The sequence below is a fragment of the Oncorhynchus mykiss genome, chromosome 2 (assembly GCF_013265735.2).
Source record: "Oncorhynchus mykiss isolate Arlee chromosome 2, USDA_OmykA_1.1, whole genome shotgun sequence".
Taxonomy (NCBI): Eukaryota; Metazoa; Chordata; class Actinopteri; order Salmoniformes; family Salmonidae; genus Oncorhynchus; species Oncorhynchus mykiss.
The window spans coordinates 81,038,842-81,057,663 of NC_048566.1; the positions used below are offsets into that span (position 1 = coordinate 81,038,842).

An 18,822-nucleotide genomic window follows, 5' to 3' on the forward strand; every position below is an offset into this window, starting at 1 on the left:
CTTTTTGTATTTTTTTTCAAGCAAAGTATAAGGAAGGTGGTGGTAATGCAACATTTATTGGATGCCAACCGCCATTAAACCTCATCGAAGAAGAAGAGATGGCAGAAGGGTCGTTTGAAGCTGAAAGCACGTCAAGTACAGTTAGCGAGTAAGATGAGTGGACAACAGTTCAAGAATGGAACAAAAAGGGCAAAAATTATTGTGGAAAATTAGTCTAATGAATCATTGATTGTTGGACAACGTTTGGATAAGGATGAAGCATGAAGTGAACAGCTGTGGTTTTCAGAGCAGAGCCCTGGTAAAAGGTGTTATCTCTGGTGTCCCGTCGGACATCGATAATTAATATCTTAGGCAAAAAATTACAGGAGTAGTTCATGCACGTTGCTTGACAAGTGTGGAGAATGAGAAAAAATAGAAACGTTTATCTGTATATTTGATGGTTGATGAGTATTTACTACCATATGTAAAGTTTGGATATATAAGATACGTCGTAAGAGCGTTCGTGCAAAACCCAATGCAATGCAAGAAGTGAAAAAAGTTTGGCCATGTGTCAAGTGTTTGCAGACGGAAGGAATATGTTATTGATGAGTCTGTGAATGTAAAATGTTGCAACTGTGGTGGAGTTCATATTTCCGAATTTCCTGAGTGCCCTGTTAGGGTGAAAGAGGTTGAGGGGTCAAGGATCAGGGCTGTACAGCAAATCTCCTATGTGGAGGCGGTGAAGAGATTTGAAGGGAAAGGAGTCCAAAGTTCTGAAGATGCACCACAACTAGTTGCAAATGTTATACATCAAGTGATCTGGATACACTTATTGTGAAGAAGGTGGATTTTGTAGCATTTATAGCCACAGTTATTAATTGTACTGCACAAGTGTCCAAGAAGCTGGACATCATTATATCTGCAGCTGAGAAGTTTTTGGGCCTCCCAAGATTTAACGGCAGAAGCACTACAAGGACTACTGTTGCCAGGAAATGTCCCGCCATCACGGGATCCTTCTCAGCCTGTGAAGGGGCCTTATTAAAACAGAAAAGCAGGCTGATTTACTTTACTGATTTACTAATTAACATTTTGTTACTGATAGTTTGTATGGATTTCTATTTATTTTTTTTACCCTTTTTGGATCCTTAATATCCACCTGTACAGTAGGTGGTGGAATGCACATGTAATTAATGCCAACACCGTTACACCAAACAAGAAGAAGAAGTGATCTTCAGGACGGAAAGTCGGAGCTCTAGAAAGAGGCCCGAGTTCCCGAGTTGAATGACTGTTCAAATCGAGTTCCGAGTTGTTTTGAATGCACTGAATTCGGAAGTATGAGAATATTGAGTTCCCAGTTGTTTTGAACGTGGCAATAGTCCGCCATAGTGGACATGTCATAATACCCATAAAACCTAGCGGTCAAACACAGAAATGTTTCCATTCTCTTTCCACCATTCATTTTTCACATAGTGAATTATACAAACACTTCAAAATAAGTAAGTGTTTGGTGTAGGCTTACCTTGTGATGTTTTCATAACCATGTAATTCTCTGTCTGACAAATTGAGTTTTAGCGATATATTCGCCTCAATTTACAAAATGCTAATTAGCAACAGAGAAGACTCAGCAAGACTACAAATTCCTGCAGGAAGCTCCTGCAAGTCATCTCTAGCCGACACTGTCAGCTACCGTTCACCAGCGTGATCTGAGAGACCTGTACCCGACCCATTTGCTGTATTAAAATGAATTGAATAAAATGTTGAACTTCTTCCATCCCCTTTCTCTGTCTTAGCTAGCCACTGACTACGATTCAGCTAGTTAGCAGAGCAGCAGCACTTAGCCTAGATAATTGTTTTTACAGTATGTCGACTTTGGTGTCTATTTCAGACATGGAATTTTTCAAAGAAGAGCAAAAGAGCATTAAAGACCACTATAAGTCTGGGCATGTGGAGAAGTACAGCTATAGTAAGGGACAATTTGCCGGTTTTGTCAGGGTCAGCACGAGGGATAATGTTTATCCTGTGTCGGTGACTGTAGCTATTAAGTTAAGTTTGAGCATCTTAGCAATACAATGTGTTCTATACAGCCGTCAACATTCTACAAGGAAAGAGACACTTAATCAATCATATAATCATTAACCAGATTACCCAGGATACCAGACTTCGATGAGTTATAACTCAGTTCTAGAATGTTGTCATTGATGAGAATGAATGAAAAAATCTAATGACATTCAGAATTGAATTTGTTTAGACATCCAGCCTGTATTGTAGTTGCATACCCAGAGGAAAATCTTCAAAGACAAGATTTGTTTATTCAGAGTGGTACATGCATTCACACAGTCTTGATTTATAGGATCCTTCCCACTATATCAGGGGTACTCAACACTTACCATACGAGGTCTGGCGCCTGCTGGTTTTCCTTTTTAACTGATAATTAAATGCACCCACCTGTGTGAGAAACAATAAGAAAATGCAGTGGAACCGGCTTCAAGGTCCAGAGTTGAGTTTGAGGGCACTAATTGATTGATACAGTGCATTCAGAAAGTATTCAGACCCCTTGACTTTTTCCACATTTTGTTACGTTAAAAGCCTTATTCTGAAATTGATTAAATACATTTGTTCCCTCATCAATCTACACACAATATCCCATAATGACAAGCAAAAACAGGTTTTTAGACATTTTGCAAATGTATTAATAATAAAAAACAGAAATACCTTATTTACCTAAGTATTCAGACCCTTTGCTATGAGACTCAAAATTGAGCTTAGGTGCATCCTATTTTCATTGACCATCCTTGAGATGTTTCTACAACTTGATTGGAGTCCACCTGTGGTAAATTCAGTTGATTGGACATTATTTGGAATGGCACACACCTGTCTATAAAGGTCCATCAGTTGACAAAAACCAAGCAATGGCCTCCATCATTTTTAAATGGAAGAAGTTTGGAAACACCAAGACACTTCCTAGTGTTGGCAGCCAGGTCAAACTGAGCAATCGGGGGAAACGGGCCTTGGTCAGGAAGGTGACCAAGAACCCAAACTCTAGAGTTCCTTTGTGGAGATGTGAGAACCTTCCGGAAGGACAACCATCTCTGCAGCACTCCACCCATAAGGCCTTTATGGTAGAGTGGCCAGACGGAAGCCCCTCCTCAGTAAAAGGCACATGACAGCCCGCTTGGAGTTTGCCAAAAGTCAGCTAAACAAGATTCTCTGGTCTGATGAAACCAATACTGAACTCTTTGGCCTGAATGCCAAGCATCACATCTGGAGGAAACCTGGCACCATCCCTACTGTGAAGCATGGTGGTGGCAGCATCATGCTGTGAGGATGTTTTTCAGAGACAGGGACTAGGAGACTAGTCAGGCTCGAGGGAAAGATGATCAGAGCAAAGTACAGAGAGATCCTTGATGAAAACCTGCTCCAGAGCGCTCAGGACCTCAGACAGGGGCGAAGGTTCACCTTCCAACAGGACAACGAGCCTAAGCACACAGCTAAGACAATGCAGGAGTGTCTCTGTCTCTGAATGTCCTTGAGTGGCCCAGCCAGAGCCCGGACTTGAACCTGATCGAAAATCTCTGGAGAGTCCTGAAAATAGCTGTGTAGCAACGCTCCCCACCCAACCTGACAGAGCTTGAGAGGATCTGCAGAGAAGAATGGGAGAAACATCCCAAATATAGGTGTGCCAAGCTTGTAGCATCATATCCAAGAAGACTCAAGGCTGTAATCGCTGCCAAAGGTTCTTCAACAAGTACTGAGTAAAGGGTCTGAATACGTATGTAAATGTGATATTTCCGGGTTTTTTTAAACGTGTTTTTGCTTTGTCATTATGGGATATTGTGTGTATATTGATGAGGGGAAAAAAACATTTATTCCATTTTAGAATAAGTGTAACGATTCTCTTCTTGTGAAGTAGAGGCGGACCAAAGCGCAGCGTGGTGGTTGTTCATTGTAATTTATTGACGACACTATACATGAACAAACTAACGAAAAAACAAGAACCGTGAGAACTCAAAACAGCCCTGTTTGGTGCAAACACAAAAACAGGAACAATCACCAACACACAGTGAAACCCAGGCTACCTAAATATGGTTCCCAATCAGAGACAATGACGAACACCTGCCTCTGATTGAGAACCATATCAGGCCGAACATAGAACTAGACAAACTAGACATGAAACATAGAATGCCCACTCAGATCACACCCTGACCAACCACAACATAGAAATATACAAAGTAAACTATGGTCAGGGTGTGACAATAAGGTTGTGACGTAACAAAATGTGCATAAAGTCAAGGGGTCTGAATACTTTCTGAATGCACTGTATGTCAATTAAATTAAATGGAAAAACTGCACTTGTCTTCGTGAAAATTACAGTTTACTAAATATCCTACAGCTGTAATGTCATCAATCAAATCAAACTCTATTTATATAGCACATTTCTTACAACAAATGCATTTCAAGGTGTTCAAAGTCATGCATTGAAAGGCATGTGGCACTTAACATCCTTCCTCTTGGCAGGTGACCAGGGGATTCTCTACTACATGCAAATGCTTTCGTGGAGCTCATGAGTGTAGCCATGCAGCCTATTTTGGCAGTTTACAAAATCGATGGTACGGATGTGGAATGCATGTGGAGGAAGCCAGCCATGCCCAACCAGGTGCAGTCAGTGGAGGACATGTACCCGGCTGAAGACTGCAACCCTCTGTTCCTGGAGCCCCCTGGAGGTTCATTGGAATGGCATGTCTCCTTGAACCTGAGCCAGAACAATAACTACCCTCCCTGTCATCCCTGTCTGTAGCAGACATTAAAAAACAAAGGCACCTGGGGCACGCAGGCATCCTGGCTGGCATGCCGCTGTCGGTGGAGTTGGACAGCGCACCAACCCCAACTGGCACACCATGAGGAGAGGGAGGTTGACGGCCAGCAATTATGGAGCAGTGGTTAGTGCCAAATGCTTTACTCCGTCGCTGCTAAAAACGGTCCTCAGATGACAGTTGTTGGATTGGGTGTTGTCTGTAATGTGGGGCACAGATAACGAAGAGGAGGGTATCAAGGAATTCAAAATGGCTACAGGGATGGATGTGCTTTGGGTCAAAGGGTCTGGGATCCTTACTGCCTCACCGGATGGTCTGGTGGGCACCACAGCAGTGGTGGAGGTCTAGTGTCCCTATGGTGCAAGGGACCTTACCACTTACCATTGAAGAGGCAGTGAGGTAGAAGGAGTTCTATATCAAGGAGAGAGGGTCTTACTGCCTCCGTGAAGACCATCCATACTGGCACCAAGTCCAAGGTCAGCTCCACATCACTGGGAGGGACACCTGCTTCTTCGTTGTGTGGACCACCAAGGACTCCATCACCAGCCACATCCAGCGACCTCTGACAGACTCATATTGCTCCTATTGTCAGTACCTGTTTTCAGGGAAGCCAATGATTCAAAGATATTCCACATAGTTCATACAGACACACTAGGCTCCCAGAATAAGTTATATTACATACAGGTTTTGCTCAAAGTAGCCAACTACATTACTTTAGTTATCTTTATCATGGGCACAGTGGGAATGTATATCTGTGATGTTAGATACCTCATGTGTGAGTGCCTTTTGAATTTTGAATAATCTGTGATGTTCAAATTACTTTCAAGGCCCTGTGTTTTACTTGCTGAAGGCCCCAGTCATCCCTGCCTGTATCTGATATGGCTGGAAAACAAGTGAACAATGAATAAAGATCATACACAAACAATAGGCTCCTAGAATAGGTTATATTACATTTCAGTTTTGCTCAAGTAGCCAACTAAAGGAAAGTAGTTATTGTCTGAGGGTGGTATGAGGGATGCACTCCTGTTGGACAGGAAAACAAAGAGACATTTGGCCAGTGGTAGGTCTGTTTCAATGCTGTATCACCATCTTTATCTGGACAGAACGCATTGTTTATCAAAACACAAACACACCTCGGACAATGTGACAAGTGGTCCCTCAACACCCAATCTTAAGTCATGAGAACCATACACAAACATAGCAAACATACTGCGCAGATATATCTACAAATGTATTGTTGTATCACATTTGATGAGTTACTGACCTCTTCGTCCACCCAAGCCAAACATGGACAATTCCTAGCCCAACCGTCCGGCAGATGGCCATATTATTTACTTTACATAATTTTTCATCTGCGTCCAATGATGCGTATACACATGTATGCGTGCAGCCGGCTATCCTAGGTGGTCATGTCTGGATGGGATCCATATTTTGTCAAATTTACGTCAAAAGTAGAAAACATATATTTTTGTTTGAATTTTAGCTAACCCTAACCCTTTTCTGAACCTTAACCTAATTAACCTAACCTGCCACATTAATTATCCTAACCTGCTGTGTAAGTTGTCCTAAACCTAATACAAAAAGTAAATTCTTACAAAAGCTGGATCCCTTGACCATCCTGGTTGAAGATCAATCAATCAATCAACTATCTTTATAAAGCCCCTTTTACATCAGCAGTTGTCACAAAGTGCTTATACAGAAACCGAGCCTAAAACCTCAAAGAGCGAGCAATGCAGATCTAGTAGCATTGTGGCTAGGAACAACTCCCTAGAAAAGCAAGAACCTAGGAAGAAACCTAAAGAGGAATCAGGCTCTGAGGGGTGGCCAGTCCTCTTCTGGTGGTGCCGGGTGGAGATTATAAGAGTACATGAGACACAGGGGCATAAACGGCAGGTCCAGGAGAATGTAGCACGACAGGTTCCATAGTCGCAGGCAGAACAGCAGAAACATGATCAGCAACACGACAAGGTGGTAGGTAGCAAGTCCGTGGAACAGGTCAAGGTTCCATAGCCGCAGGCTCGGGACACTTTGTTCCACCCACAACAGACTACTGTAACCTGATTGGCTGAACATTAGGAAGTAGCATTAGTCACTCTAACATGGTGGTGGAAAATTGTGTTTTATTAAGACAGCATGCATATTTTCCCCTTTTTTGTGGTAGTTCACCATTAAAGTTAGTTAAGGAGGAAACCGACACCCTTGCAGCCTGAATGGAGGATGTTTTAATTATGAGCCAGTCACCGGGGGACAGAAGTGTATAGCCAGCTACATACATTTAAGTTGAATGCAGAGTTAAATTGAGGACTCATCATGGATATAACCTGTTTTAGCATGGACATTGCCATTGAGGGCATCCACCATTTAAAAGTAGTCAACTGGGTGGGGATTTCTATGAGTTGGGAGCAATCAGCCAATGAAGAAGAACAAATGTGACCACATTAAAATTGCGCTGCCCATGATGTCACAGAAGCTATAATGGCACAGACAGAACGATTAGTATATACAGTACCAGTCAAAAGTTGACACACCTACTCATTCAAGGGTTTTTCTTTATTTTTTACAATTTTCTACATTGTGGAATAATAGTGAAGACATCAAAACTATGAAATAACACATATGGAATCATGTATTAGCCATTTTAGATTTTAGATTCTTCAAGTAGCCACCCGTTGCCTTGATGACAGCTTTGCACACTCTTGGCCTTCTCTCAACCAGCTTCACCTGGAATGCTTTCCCAACTGTGTTATTATTGGGGCGGCAGGGTAGCCTAGTGGTTAGACTAGTAACTGGAAGGTTGCAAGTTCAAACCCCCGAGCTGACAAGGTACAAATCTGTCGTTCTGCCCCTGAACAGGCCGTCATTGAAAATAAGAATTTGTTCTTAACTGACTTGCCTAGTAAAATAAAGGTAAAAAAAATAAATAAAAAAAAATAAATGTCTTAAAGGAATTTCCACACATGCTGAGCACTTGTTGGTTGCTTTTCCTTCCCTCTGCGGTCCAACTAATTCCAAACCATCTCAATTGGGTTGAGGTTGGGTGATTGTGGAGGACAGGTCATCTGATGCAGCACTCCATCATTGTCCTTCTTGGTCAAATAGCCCTTAGGTGTGTTGGGTCATTGTCCTGTTGAAAAACAGATGGGATGGCGTATCGCTGCAGAATGCTTTGGTAACCATGCTGGTTAAGTGTGCCTTGAATTCTAAATAAATCACTGACAGTGTCACCAGCAAAGCACCCCCACACCATCACACTTCCTCCTCCATGCTTCATGGTGGGAACCACACATGCAGAAATTATCCATTCATCTGCTCTTCATCTCATAAAGACACGGCGGTTGGAACCAAAAATCTCTAAGTTGGACTCATCAGACCAAAGGACAGATTTGCCCTTGGCCTAATGTCCATTGCTCGTGTTTCCGGGCCCAAGCAAGTCCCTCTTATTGGTGTCCTTTAGTGGTTTCTTCAATTCGCAATTCGACCATGAAGGCCTGAAGGCATGTGTGGTCTTTGCTAGGTAAAGCCCTGCCTTATCTCAGCTCACTGATCACCATAGCAACACCCACCTGTACACGCGCTCCAGCAGGTATACTTCACTGGTCATCTCCAAAGCCAACACTTCCTTTGGCCGCCTTTCCTTCCAGTTCTCTGCTGCCAATGACTAACTGCAAAAATCACTGAAGCTGAAGTCTTACATCTTCCTCTCTAACTTTAAGCATCAGCTGTCAGAGCAGTTTACCAATCACTGTACCTGTACACAGCCAATCTGTAAATAGCACACCCAACTACCTCATCCCATATCGTTATTTATCCTCTTGCTCTTTTGCACCCCAGTATCTCTACTTGCACATCCTCATCTGCACATCACTCCAGTGTTAATGCTAAATTGTAATTATTTCACCTCTATGACCTATTTATTGCCTTACCTCCCTACTCTTCTACATTTGCACACATTGTATATAGATTTTTCTATTGTGTTGACTGTACGTTTGTTTGTGTGTAACTGTCTTGTCGCACTGCTTTGCTTTATCTTGGCCAGGTCGCAGTTGTAAATGAGAACTTGTTCTCAACTGGCCTACCTAGTTAAATTATTATTTATTTAATTCAGTCTCCTCTGAACAATTGATGTTGAGATGTGTCTGTTACTTTAACTCTGTGAAGCATTTATTTGGGCTGCAATCTGAGGTGCAGTTAACTCTAATGAACTTTACTCTGGGTCTTCCATTCCTGTGGCGGTCTTCATGAGAGCCAGTTTAATCATTGCGCTTGATGGTTTTTGCGATTTAAAGTAATGGACTGCCATTGCTCTATGCTTTTTGAGCTGTTCTTGCCATAATATGGACTTGGTCTTTTACGAAATAGGGCTGACTTCTGTATACAACCCCTACCTTGTCACAACACAACTGATTGGCTCAAACGCATTGTTACGAATCCCTTTTGGCCCGACAGTCTAGGGGAGATGGTAACGAGACCCGTAACAACTCATGCAAATTATAATAGTGAAAAAGTAAAAGTGAGAACGAAATAACCACAGACAACTAAATTACCGTCAAACACATGGTTTATTAGAAAACACACGGTAATGGGGGGGGGGGGGGGGGGGGGGGGGAGCAGGAAAGGGGGCTGAGCTGGACCCAAGGAAAGAAACAATAAGCATTCAAAAACAACCCTAAGCTAGACTAGCCTATTTCAACAGCTAACTAACCAAAAATACAGTGGGTGGTCCGCCCAGTTCTAACTAGTGTTTTTAACAAAGTTCACCTACGGGTAGTGTATGCCCATGGGCGACTTGTCTTGGTTCCCCCTTTTCCCACCAGCAAACAAACACCATAACCAAAAACAATACTCACAGGTGAGGACAGTGATATGGAGGTGCTCAAACAAAAGATAGCTCAATACATAAAGAGCAATAGAGAGACATAGTAGGAGAGGGTGAACCAGAGCAATCTACAGACATATGGCATTTACAGAGAGATTGCGCTCTAGAGCAAACAACTGACAGGGTTTTTAAACCAAGGGAAAGGAACTGTGATTGGGTAGGAAACAGGAGGAGGTGTGTCTTCTGATTGATGATTGATTTGTGACTGATTGGGGAGTGATGATTTTCACCTGTGAGGGGAGAAGGAGAGAAAATAACACAGGATACATACACACACACACACACACAGGATACCTGTATCCGTAACACGCATTAAGAAGGAAAGAAATATCCACAAATTAACTTTTAACAAGGCACACATGTTAATTGAAATGCATTCCAGGTGACTACCTCATGAAGCTGGTTGAGAGAATTCCAATAGAGTACAAAGCTGTCATCAAGGCAAAGGGTGGCTATTTTGAAGAATCTCAAATATAAATATATTTTGATTTGTTTAACACTTTTTTGGTTACCTCATGATTCCATATGTGTTATTTCATAGTATTTCATAGTATTCATAGTAAACAGTAAAAAAAAAAAAAAAAACACTGGAATGAGTAGGTGTGTCCAAACTTTTGACTGGTACTGCATATGGAAGCAGATGATGACGTAAAATGAATAATAGCACCATCTGCCAACCGGTTGGGCTAGGCAATTCCACATAAGGCTTTTCAAGAGACCAGAAACAGACTGCCACCTTGGCTCACTCGTCTCCTCAATAAAACATGAAACAAAAGCAAATGATTTATGGTCATACTCGTAATGTATTTATTTAAAACATATTTATGGAAATGCTACAGTTCTTTACCTGGAACTTTGAAATCTCTTTCTGTTAAAATGTTGAGTAGTCTTTGTGTGACCTCTCATTCTGGCCTTTATTCAGGACCAAATTCCCCTTCAGATTCTGAGCACACATACAGCTCCATAAATTTAGCCACTCCCACTTCTCAGTTCAAGGAAAACGAAAGTGATCTCAGATATCATTCTGCTCAAGCTGTGTTTGTGTGCAACAAAATGGCAGAGGCCATTTTAAAAGACCAAGATCCGTTCTTTTGTTCAATATGCTTGGATCTACTAAAGGATCCAGTGACTATACATTGTGGACATAGCTACTGTATGGGTTGTATCAACGGCTGCTGGGATCAGGATGATCTGAAAGGAGTCTACAGCTGTCCCCAGTGCAGACATACCTTCACCCCAAGGCCTGTTCTGAACAGGAGCACTGTCTTGGTTGAAGTGGTGGAGAAACTGAAGAGGACAGGACCTCAAGCGTCATCTGCTCACTGTTATGCTGGACCTGAAGATGTGGAGTGTGATGTCTGCACTGGGAGAAAACACAAAGCTGTCAAGTACTGTCTGGTGTGTCTTGTCTCATACTGCGAGACTCATCTCCAGCCTCATTATGACTCGCTTGCCTTTAAGAAGCACAAGCTGGTCGAAGCCTCCACACAACGACAGGAGAAGATCTGCCCTCATCATGACAAACTGCTGGAGGTTTACTGCTGTACTGATCGGCAGTGTATCTGTCTGCTGTGTGTGATGGATGAACATAAAGGCCATGATACGGTGTCAGTTGCAGCAGAAAGGACTGAGAAACAGGTATAGAATGTTCTACTCTATATACAAATCAATGTACAAATACTGTACTTTGAATATAACAGAGGGTGTAAATATCATCAAATTAAAATCACCATAGAAATAGTCTGGCATTTTGATAGATTTGAACAGTTAAGTGCCATTTAAGACCTGAAAAATATATGATAGTGAATAGTGATACTAAGGGCAGGCATTTATTTCAAGTACAGAGGAAAGTCGGGGAGGATGGCAGGAAGGGAAAGAAGAAAGGAGGCTATTTTAACAAGCTTAAGGGTGGGACACAGACGGTTGAATAAGACTTTAAATGTGATAGGAAAGCATCCAACAGGAAAGTGTGATTATTTGCCAGGAAACAGAGACAGTGGAGCATGTATTGCTACAGTGTGGGCAGTATCAGAGGGAAAGGGAGAGGCTGAGATATAATATGAGGGAGAAGGGAATGCAGGAAATTAGTTTAAAGAGTATGTCGTGTAGAACGTCATTAGATAATAGTCTCAAATATTTTGTTATATTTTTTAAGAGCAATGGGCCTGGTAGGTAGGATTTAGTTTCACCCTGTCTCTGGCCCACGCTGAAGTACAGTAGGTGGTGGTAATGCACCATAACGTTGGTTGCCAACAGCCGATAAACCCCACCAAAAGAGAAAACAAGTAGCCTAACCGCAGGAGCTGTTGGCTAGAGCCAAGACCAGAGTAGGTACATTTGCAACCGATTTTTGTGACGAAGTTATCCGTAGAGTTGAAAATACGATGGAAACAAGTTACACTTGTATCCAGTACAGAAAATGTAAGCAAAAATGTACATTTTGTGTGCGCTACGTCATCATGCACATTTTTTCTCCCCAGCATGTCAGTTTGGTAGAAACCACTGGAGGGAAATGGGATTTTTTTCTCTATGCAGATTTGAGAATATTCGCAATAAAATCTGTCGACAATTGATTGGAAACCTAGCTATAAACCAGGTTTCCATCCAACCTTAATACGCGAGTAAAGTAGGCCCACATGTTGGATAAAACATTTAAAGACGGGCCTGATGGAAACAAGTTTTTCCGGTAAATTTTCCAAATGTCGACTAAACTAAATACGCTACACAAGGTGGGATCGTTTGTGTCGGTAAAATGAATTATGTGAGACATATCGGTGGAAACTCTTTTATGCGCAATATTGATAAAATAGCCATCATATCAAAGTAAACTTTGAGAAACGCGATTACATCTTGTGTGGTCCCACTATGACTCGTTGGGGAAAGCATGCAGTTTATTATGCTACAGATTAAATCAGTTATGATGTATCTGGTGGAAGGAAATAAGCTTAATGCTCTTTTCCAATAAATATCGAGGGTCTTTTTCTGATGACATGATCATCAATGCTTGGCTGCCGTTTGACAAATAAATGTAGGTTATACATGTGCTCAATATAACGCAACATTTTATTGTGATACATTTTTAAGTAGAGTTGAAAATGCAATAGAAACCCATTTAAATTGTATTTTTTAGTCGGTTAATGGGAATTTAACTGCAAAATGTATTTTTTGTGGACACTGTCATCCCGCACAGACTTTTATCTGCAACAAATACATTTGATGGAAACACCTCTGATGGGAAAATAAGCATATTGTTTTTATGCAGATTTTTTTTTAAATATTCACATAAAAATTTGTCGCCAATTGGATGGAAACCTAGCTACAATCACAAATTAAATGAGTGGAATATGATTTGTCATCTACACAGAAACAGTTGGGTAAAATACAGCAGCAGTACCACCAGAGAATCCAGGAGATGGAGAAGGAGGTACAGGAGCTTAGGCAGGCTGTGAAAACACTCACGGTGAGTTTTGTCTATTTATTCTACTACTAATACTACTATCTAACCAATTTGTATGGAGAGTCCGGAAATCTTTTGGGGTCTAGCCTTTCAGCTTCTAGGGTTCTAGGGCACTTGGCAACACTTGGCAAGTCAGTCAGGGCTCTCCTGACCCTGCAGTCGATCAGTGAGGAGCCCATTAAGGACCAGTGGGCCACATTCCAATCCCACTCAGACCCAGTTGGGAACAAGCTTTCCGGGGTCCTGATGAGAGGTGAGGGGCTGGTTGAAATATACCCTCTTTTCTCTACCTTAACAGCGCTCTGCACAGGTGACAGTGGATGCGACTGACAGGATCTTTATTGAGCTGATCCGCTCCATTGAGCGAAGGCGTTCTGAGGTGAAGGAGCTGATCAGAGCTCAGGAGAGGATTGCAGGGAGTCGGGTTCAGGGACTCCTGGACCGACTAGATCAGGAAGTCACTGAGATGAAGAGAAGAGATGCTGAGCTCAGGCAGCTCTCAAACACAGAGGATCACATCTATTTCCTTCAGGTGACATCATTGGCTTCATACCTACACTGTACACATAGTTCCTAAGTTGCCATCTAAGTGAAACTGTCTCTAGACTAGTTATTTTCTTGTCTGTTTCCACTGTAGAGTTTCCAGTCACTCTCTGTCCCTCCTGGTTCTGAGGCCCTACCCAGCCCCACTTTCAATCCACACATTTCTTTTGAACGTGTGAAGAAATTGGTTTCTGGACTGAAAGTGCAACTGGATGGTATCTGCAAGGAGGAAATAGACAAGATATCTGAAAATGGTAAGGCAAAGAGTAGACCATGTATTTATTAAGATCACACAAGAAATATCTGACTGAATAGTAGTGGCATTTCGAACGTTTGTGTGTCCATAGTGATGAAAGTGCAAATTGTTCGACCTCTGGAGCCCAAGACCAGAGAGGAGTTCTTAGAATGTGAGTCACAGGATGTTTTCTCATACTGCCCACATCATGAACACACATGAACCCCCCACCCCCCCACACAATGTGTGTATATGTATATATATATATATATATATATATATATATATATATATATATATATATATATATATATATATATATATATATATATATATACAGTGCCTTGCGAAAGTATTCGGCCCCCTTGAACTTTGCGACCTTTTGCCACATTTCAGGCTTCAAACATAAAGATATAAAACTGTATTTTTTTGTGAAGAATCAACAACAAGTGGGACACAATCATGAAGTGGAACGACATTTATTGGATATTTCAAACTTTTTTAACAAATCAAAAACTGAAAAATTGGGCGTGCAAAATTATTCAGCCCCTTTACTTTCAGTGCAGCAAACTCTCTCCAGAAGTTCAGTGAGGATCTCTGAATGATCCAATGTTGACCTAAATGACTAATGATGATAAATACAATCCACCTGTGTGTAATCAAGTCTCCGTATAAATGCACCTGCACTGTGATAGTCTCAGAGGTCCGTCAAAAGCGCAGAGAGCATCATGAAGAACAAGGAACACACCAGGCAGGTCCGAGATACTGTTGTGAAGAAGTTTAAAGCCGGATTTGGATTCAAAAAGATTTCCCAAGCTTTAAACATCCCAAGGAGCACTGTGCAAGCGATAATATTGAAATGGAAGGAGTATCAGACCACTGCAAATCTACCAAGACCTGGCCATCCCTCTAAACTTTCAGCTCATACAAGGAGAAGACTGATCAGAGATGCAGCCAAGAGGCCCATGATCACTCTGGATGAACTGCAGAGATCTACAGCTGAGGTGGGAGACTCTGTCCATAGGACAACAATCAGTCGTATATTGCACAAATCTGGCCTTTATGGAAGAGTGGCAAGAAGAAAGCCATTTCTTAAAGATATCCATAAAAAGTGTCATTTAAAGTTTGCCACAAGCCACCTGGGAGACACACCAAACATGTGGAAGAAGGTGCTCTGGTCAGATGAAACCAAAATTGAACTTTTTGGCAACAATGCAAAACGTTATGTTTGGCGTAAAAGCAACACAGCTCATCACCTTGAACACACCATCCCCACTGTCAAACATGGTGGTGGCAGCATCATGGTTTGGGCCTGCTTTTCTTGAGCAGGGACAGGGAAGATGGTTAAAATTGATGGGAAGATGGATGGAGCCAAATACAGGACCATTCTGGAAGAAAACCTGATGGAGTCTGCAAAAGACCTGAGACTGGGACGGAGATTTGTCTTCCAACAAGACAATGATCCAAAACATAAAGCAACATCTACAATGGAATGGTTCAAAAATAAACATATCCAGGTGTTAGAAGGGACAAGTAAAAGTCCAGACCTAAATCCAATCGAGAATCTGTGGAAAGAACTGAAAACTGCTGTTCACAAATGGTCTCCATCCAACCTCACTGAGCTCGAGCTGTTTTGCAAGGAGGAATGGGAAAAAATGTCAGTCTCTCGATGTGCAAAACTGATAGAGACATACCCCAAGCGACTTACAGCTGTAATCGCAGCAAAAGGTGGCGCTACAAAGTATTAACTTAAGGGGGCTGAATAATTTTGCACGCCCAATTTTTCAGTTTTTGATTTGTTAAAAAAGTTTGAAATATCCAATAAATGTCGTTCCACTTCATGATTGTGTCCCACTTGTTGTTGATTCTTCACAAAAAAATACAGTTTTATATCTTTATGTTTGAAGCCTGAAATGTGGCAAAAGGTCGCAAAGTTCAAGGGGGCCGAATACTTTCGCAAGGCACTGTATCTCTCTTTTTGTCATATTTTTTTTTTTTGTCAATTCACTCAGATTCCTACGAACTCACGGTGGATCCTAACACAGCATGTGGAACACTGCATCTGTCTGAGAAGAACAGCAAGGTGACATGGAGTGAAGGGGAGACTCAAGCCTATCCTGATCATCCAGACAGATTTACCCACTATGACCAAGTGCTGTGTAGAGAGGGTTTATCTGGAAACTGCTACTGGGAGGCTGAGCTTCGAGGCTGGATTACTGTGGCAGTCTCATATGTGGCTCTTGTGAGGAAAGGAGAGGGTAATGAGTGTAGGTTTGGAGGTAATGATCAGTCTTGGAGTTTGGAATGCTCTCCCACCAGTTGTTCTTTCCTTCATGATAATGTTAAGACTAAAATACGATCCCATTGCACCTCCAGAGTAGGAGTGTACCTGGACTACAAGGCAGGAACTCTGTCCTTTTACAGCATTTCTAAAAAAGTGACCCTCCTCCACAGAGTGAATAACACATTCACTGAACCCCTCTATCCTGGGTTTGGGGTTGGTTTGGAATCATCTGTGAGGATAATGCTTCCCATGCAGTCAACATGATTTTTCTGTGTTTTATATATATTTCCACACTATGAGGTTAGAATAATACTGTGAAATTGTGAACTGCATCTCAGTGCGAGGCGTCACTACAGACCCTGGTTCATTTCTAGACTGTATCACAGCCGGCCGTGATTAGGAGTCCCATAGGGCAGCTCACAATTTGCCCAGCGTCACCCGGGTTAGGGTTTGGCCAGGGTAGGCCGTCATTGTAAATAAGAATTTGTTCTTAACTGACTTGCCTAGTGAAAAAAAGGTTGAATAAAAATAAAAATAAAAACATTTTTAGTATAAGAGTTGTTTGAAAAGACCTGACATTTCAGCCTGCTCTTACACTAAAAGTGCATCATCATAATTTTCACAGTATTATTCCAACCTCATAGTATGGAAATATAAACACTGAGTGCACAAAACATTAGGAACATCTTCCTAATATTGAGTTGCACCCACCTTTTCCCTCAGAACAGCCTCAATTCGTTGGGGCATTGACTGGAAAGTGTTCCACAGGGATGCTGGCCCATGTTGATTCCAATTCTTCCCACAGTTGTGTCAAGTTGGCTGGATGTCCTTTGGGTAGTGGACCATTCTTGATACACACAGGAAACTGTTGAGCGTGAAAAACCCAGCAGTGTTTTTTTATTCAATTCAGTCTGGTATGAGAACAGTAGCCCCTAACTGCAAAAGCAGGGTGTCTGCGGAAAGCCTAGGTATGACTTACTACCATATATGGGCATACATTTATAAGGGCAGGCTGAGCCGATGACCTCATTTCAAGATGGCTGCTAACTACATTCCGGTTAGCATTGTGAAGCATAAACAAAATTATCACAGAATACGTTGATACACACCAAAAGCCTGGACTCCACAGCTCATGAGGATATCTTATTTGTCTCCCTGTGACCTACCGTTATTGATCACCAGCCCCGAGAATCAAAATGTTTATTTTACACAATGTTTTTACCAAACATCTTACAAAGTAAACTCAATTTGGTCTGTGTTTACGCTATAGCGACATGGGGGGGAATCAAATGAATGCTTAGGTTGGTAGGAATAAAGCCTATTGCCAATGTTATCTGATGTATTACTTGATGTCAACATCGAATGTCCACTGAGTGACTATCTTTGCGCATCAAAAAGATGATGTTGCCTGCTTACATATCCGCTGTATGTCACCCGACACCACCACAATGTTTGAGAGAGGTTGGTGTCATATAATTGTTTTTTTTTTATAGTGAACAATAACTTTTTGGCACATCCAGTGTGCAAAAACAGTGCAATTACCACATTCGGACACTTTGGAGAAGTTGAAAGGACCCTTGATACGCCATAAAACCACAATGTTTGAGTGAGGTTGATATGGTAGAAAATGTGTTTTTTTTAAGGAACAAATAGCATTTAGGGATTGCAATTATGTAATAGCACTGGAAATGTCTAATTTACATTTATATGCCACTTTGGAGAGGTTTAGGGAAAGTTGGAAACATCCCGTGACCACACCTGACCACTTACTAAAACGTCTGCCCATTTCTAGTTGTTAGGTCTAGTAATCCCATTTTTTTCTCATACATGTTGTGGAAGCCATCTGTGTTTCCAGCTCTAGTCATAAATAATTAACCTATGGCTTGTCAATAAAAGATGTCTTTTAAAATTAAAAAGGTTATTTTGTGTGTGCTTGATCTTGTGTATTCTGAACTATGCAACTCCTATCTTTCCTCAATCTCCCAGATGTCTTCTTTCCAAATATAGCAACGGTTTGTATGTTATAATCATGTAATTACACATTAATAGCAGTTACTTTTGGGTATGTCTATTTAGGCGGAAATCTAAATTTTGCCATGACATTTAAGAGTTAAACGTCTCCTCCCCTTCATCTACACTGATTGAATTGACATCAATAAGGGATCATAGCTTTCACCTGGATTTACCTGGTCAGTTTGTCAGGGAAAGAGCAGGTGTTCCTAATGTTTTCTGCATTCAGTGTATAAAATACAGAAAATCCAAATTTTGACTGCACTGGGCCTTTAATAGACCAATAAGAAAGAGTTCTGCTCCTGAGAAAGGCAGTTAACCCACTGTTCCCCAGGCGCCAAAGATGTGGATGTAGATTAAGGTAGCCCCCCACACACATTTCAGTTGTACAACTGACTAGGTATCCCTTTCCAATCACAGTAAAAGTTACTTAATTGTTACACAGAAATAATTTGATATTGAGATAAAAACAGCTGCATTGAAGTTTTAATTTAATAAGTTTTTGTTTTATAGACATGGCACTTATTTTACTTTTTGTTTGTTATTTTCTCTCATTGTAATATATACATCGATAGTCCTGTCAAACGTGTAAGCCTAATACTACTTATTAATCAAAACACTTTCTCT

At 41.4% G+C, this 18,822-nt stretch overlaps 1 protein-coding gene across 1 annotated transcript; it reads left to right on the forward strand.

Annotated features, from left to right (window-relative positions):
• Positions 1 to 10,664: 10,664 nt before the first annotated feature.
• On the forward strand, positions 10,665 to 16,587 carry LOC110497304 (tripartite motif-containing protein 16). Its single transcript, XM_021573350.2, has 6 exons — positions 10,665 to 11,304; positions 13,031 to 13,126; positions 13,422 to 13,655; positions 13,761 to 13,920; positions 14,014 to 14,073; positions 15,914 to 16,587. Exons 1-6 carry the CDS (start codon positions 10,720 to 10,722, stop codon positions 16,447 to 16,449), a joined length of 1,671 nt encoding a protein of 556 aa, XP_021429025.2. The 5' UTR covers positions 10,665 to 10,719; the 3' UTR covers positions 16,450 to 16,587.
• The last annotated feature ends 2,235 nt before the right edge of the window (positions 16,588 to 18,822 follow it).

Bases quoted from the DNA above. Each gene is read 5' to 3' on its own strand.
- LOC110497304 (XM_021573350.2), top strand. From the start codon at position 10,720: ATGGCAGAGGCCATTTTAAAAGACCAAGATCCGTTCTTTTGTTCAATA. The intron at 13,921-14,013 runs GTAAGGCAAAGA...GTGTGTCCATAG, and splicing joins AGACAAGATATCTGAAAATG to TGATGAAAGTGCAAATTGTT. The intron at 14,074-15,913 runs GTGAGTCACAGG...CAATTCACTCAG, and splicing joins CAGAGAGGAGTTCTTAGAAT to ATTCCTACGAACTCACGGTG.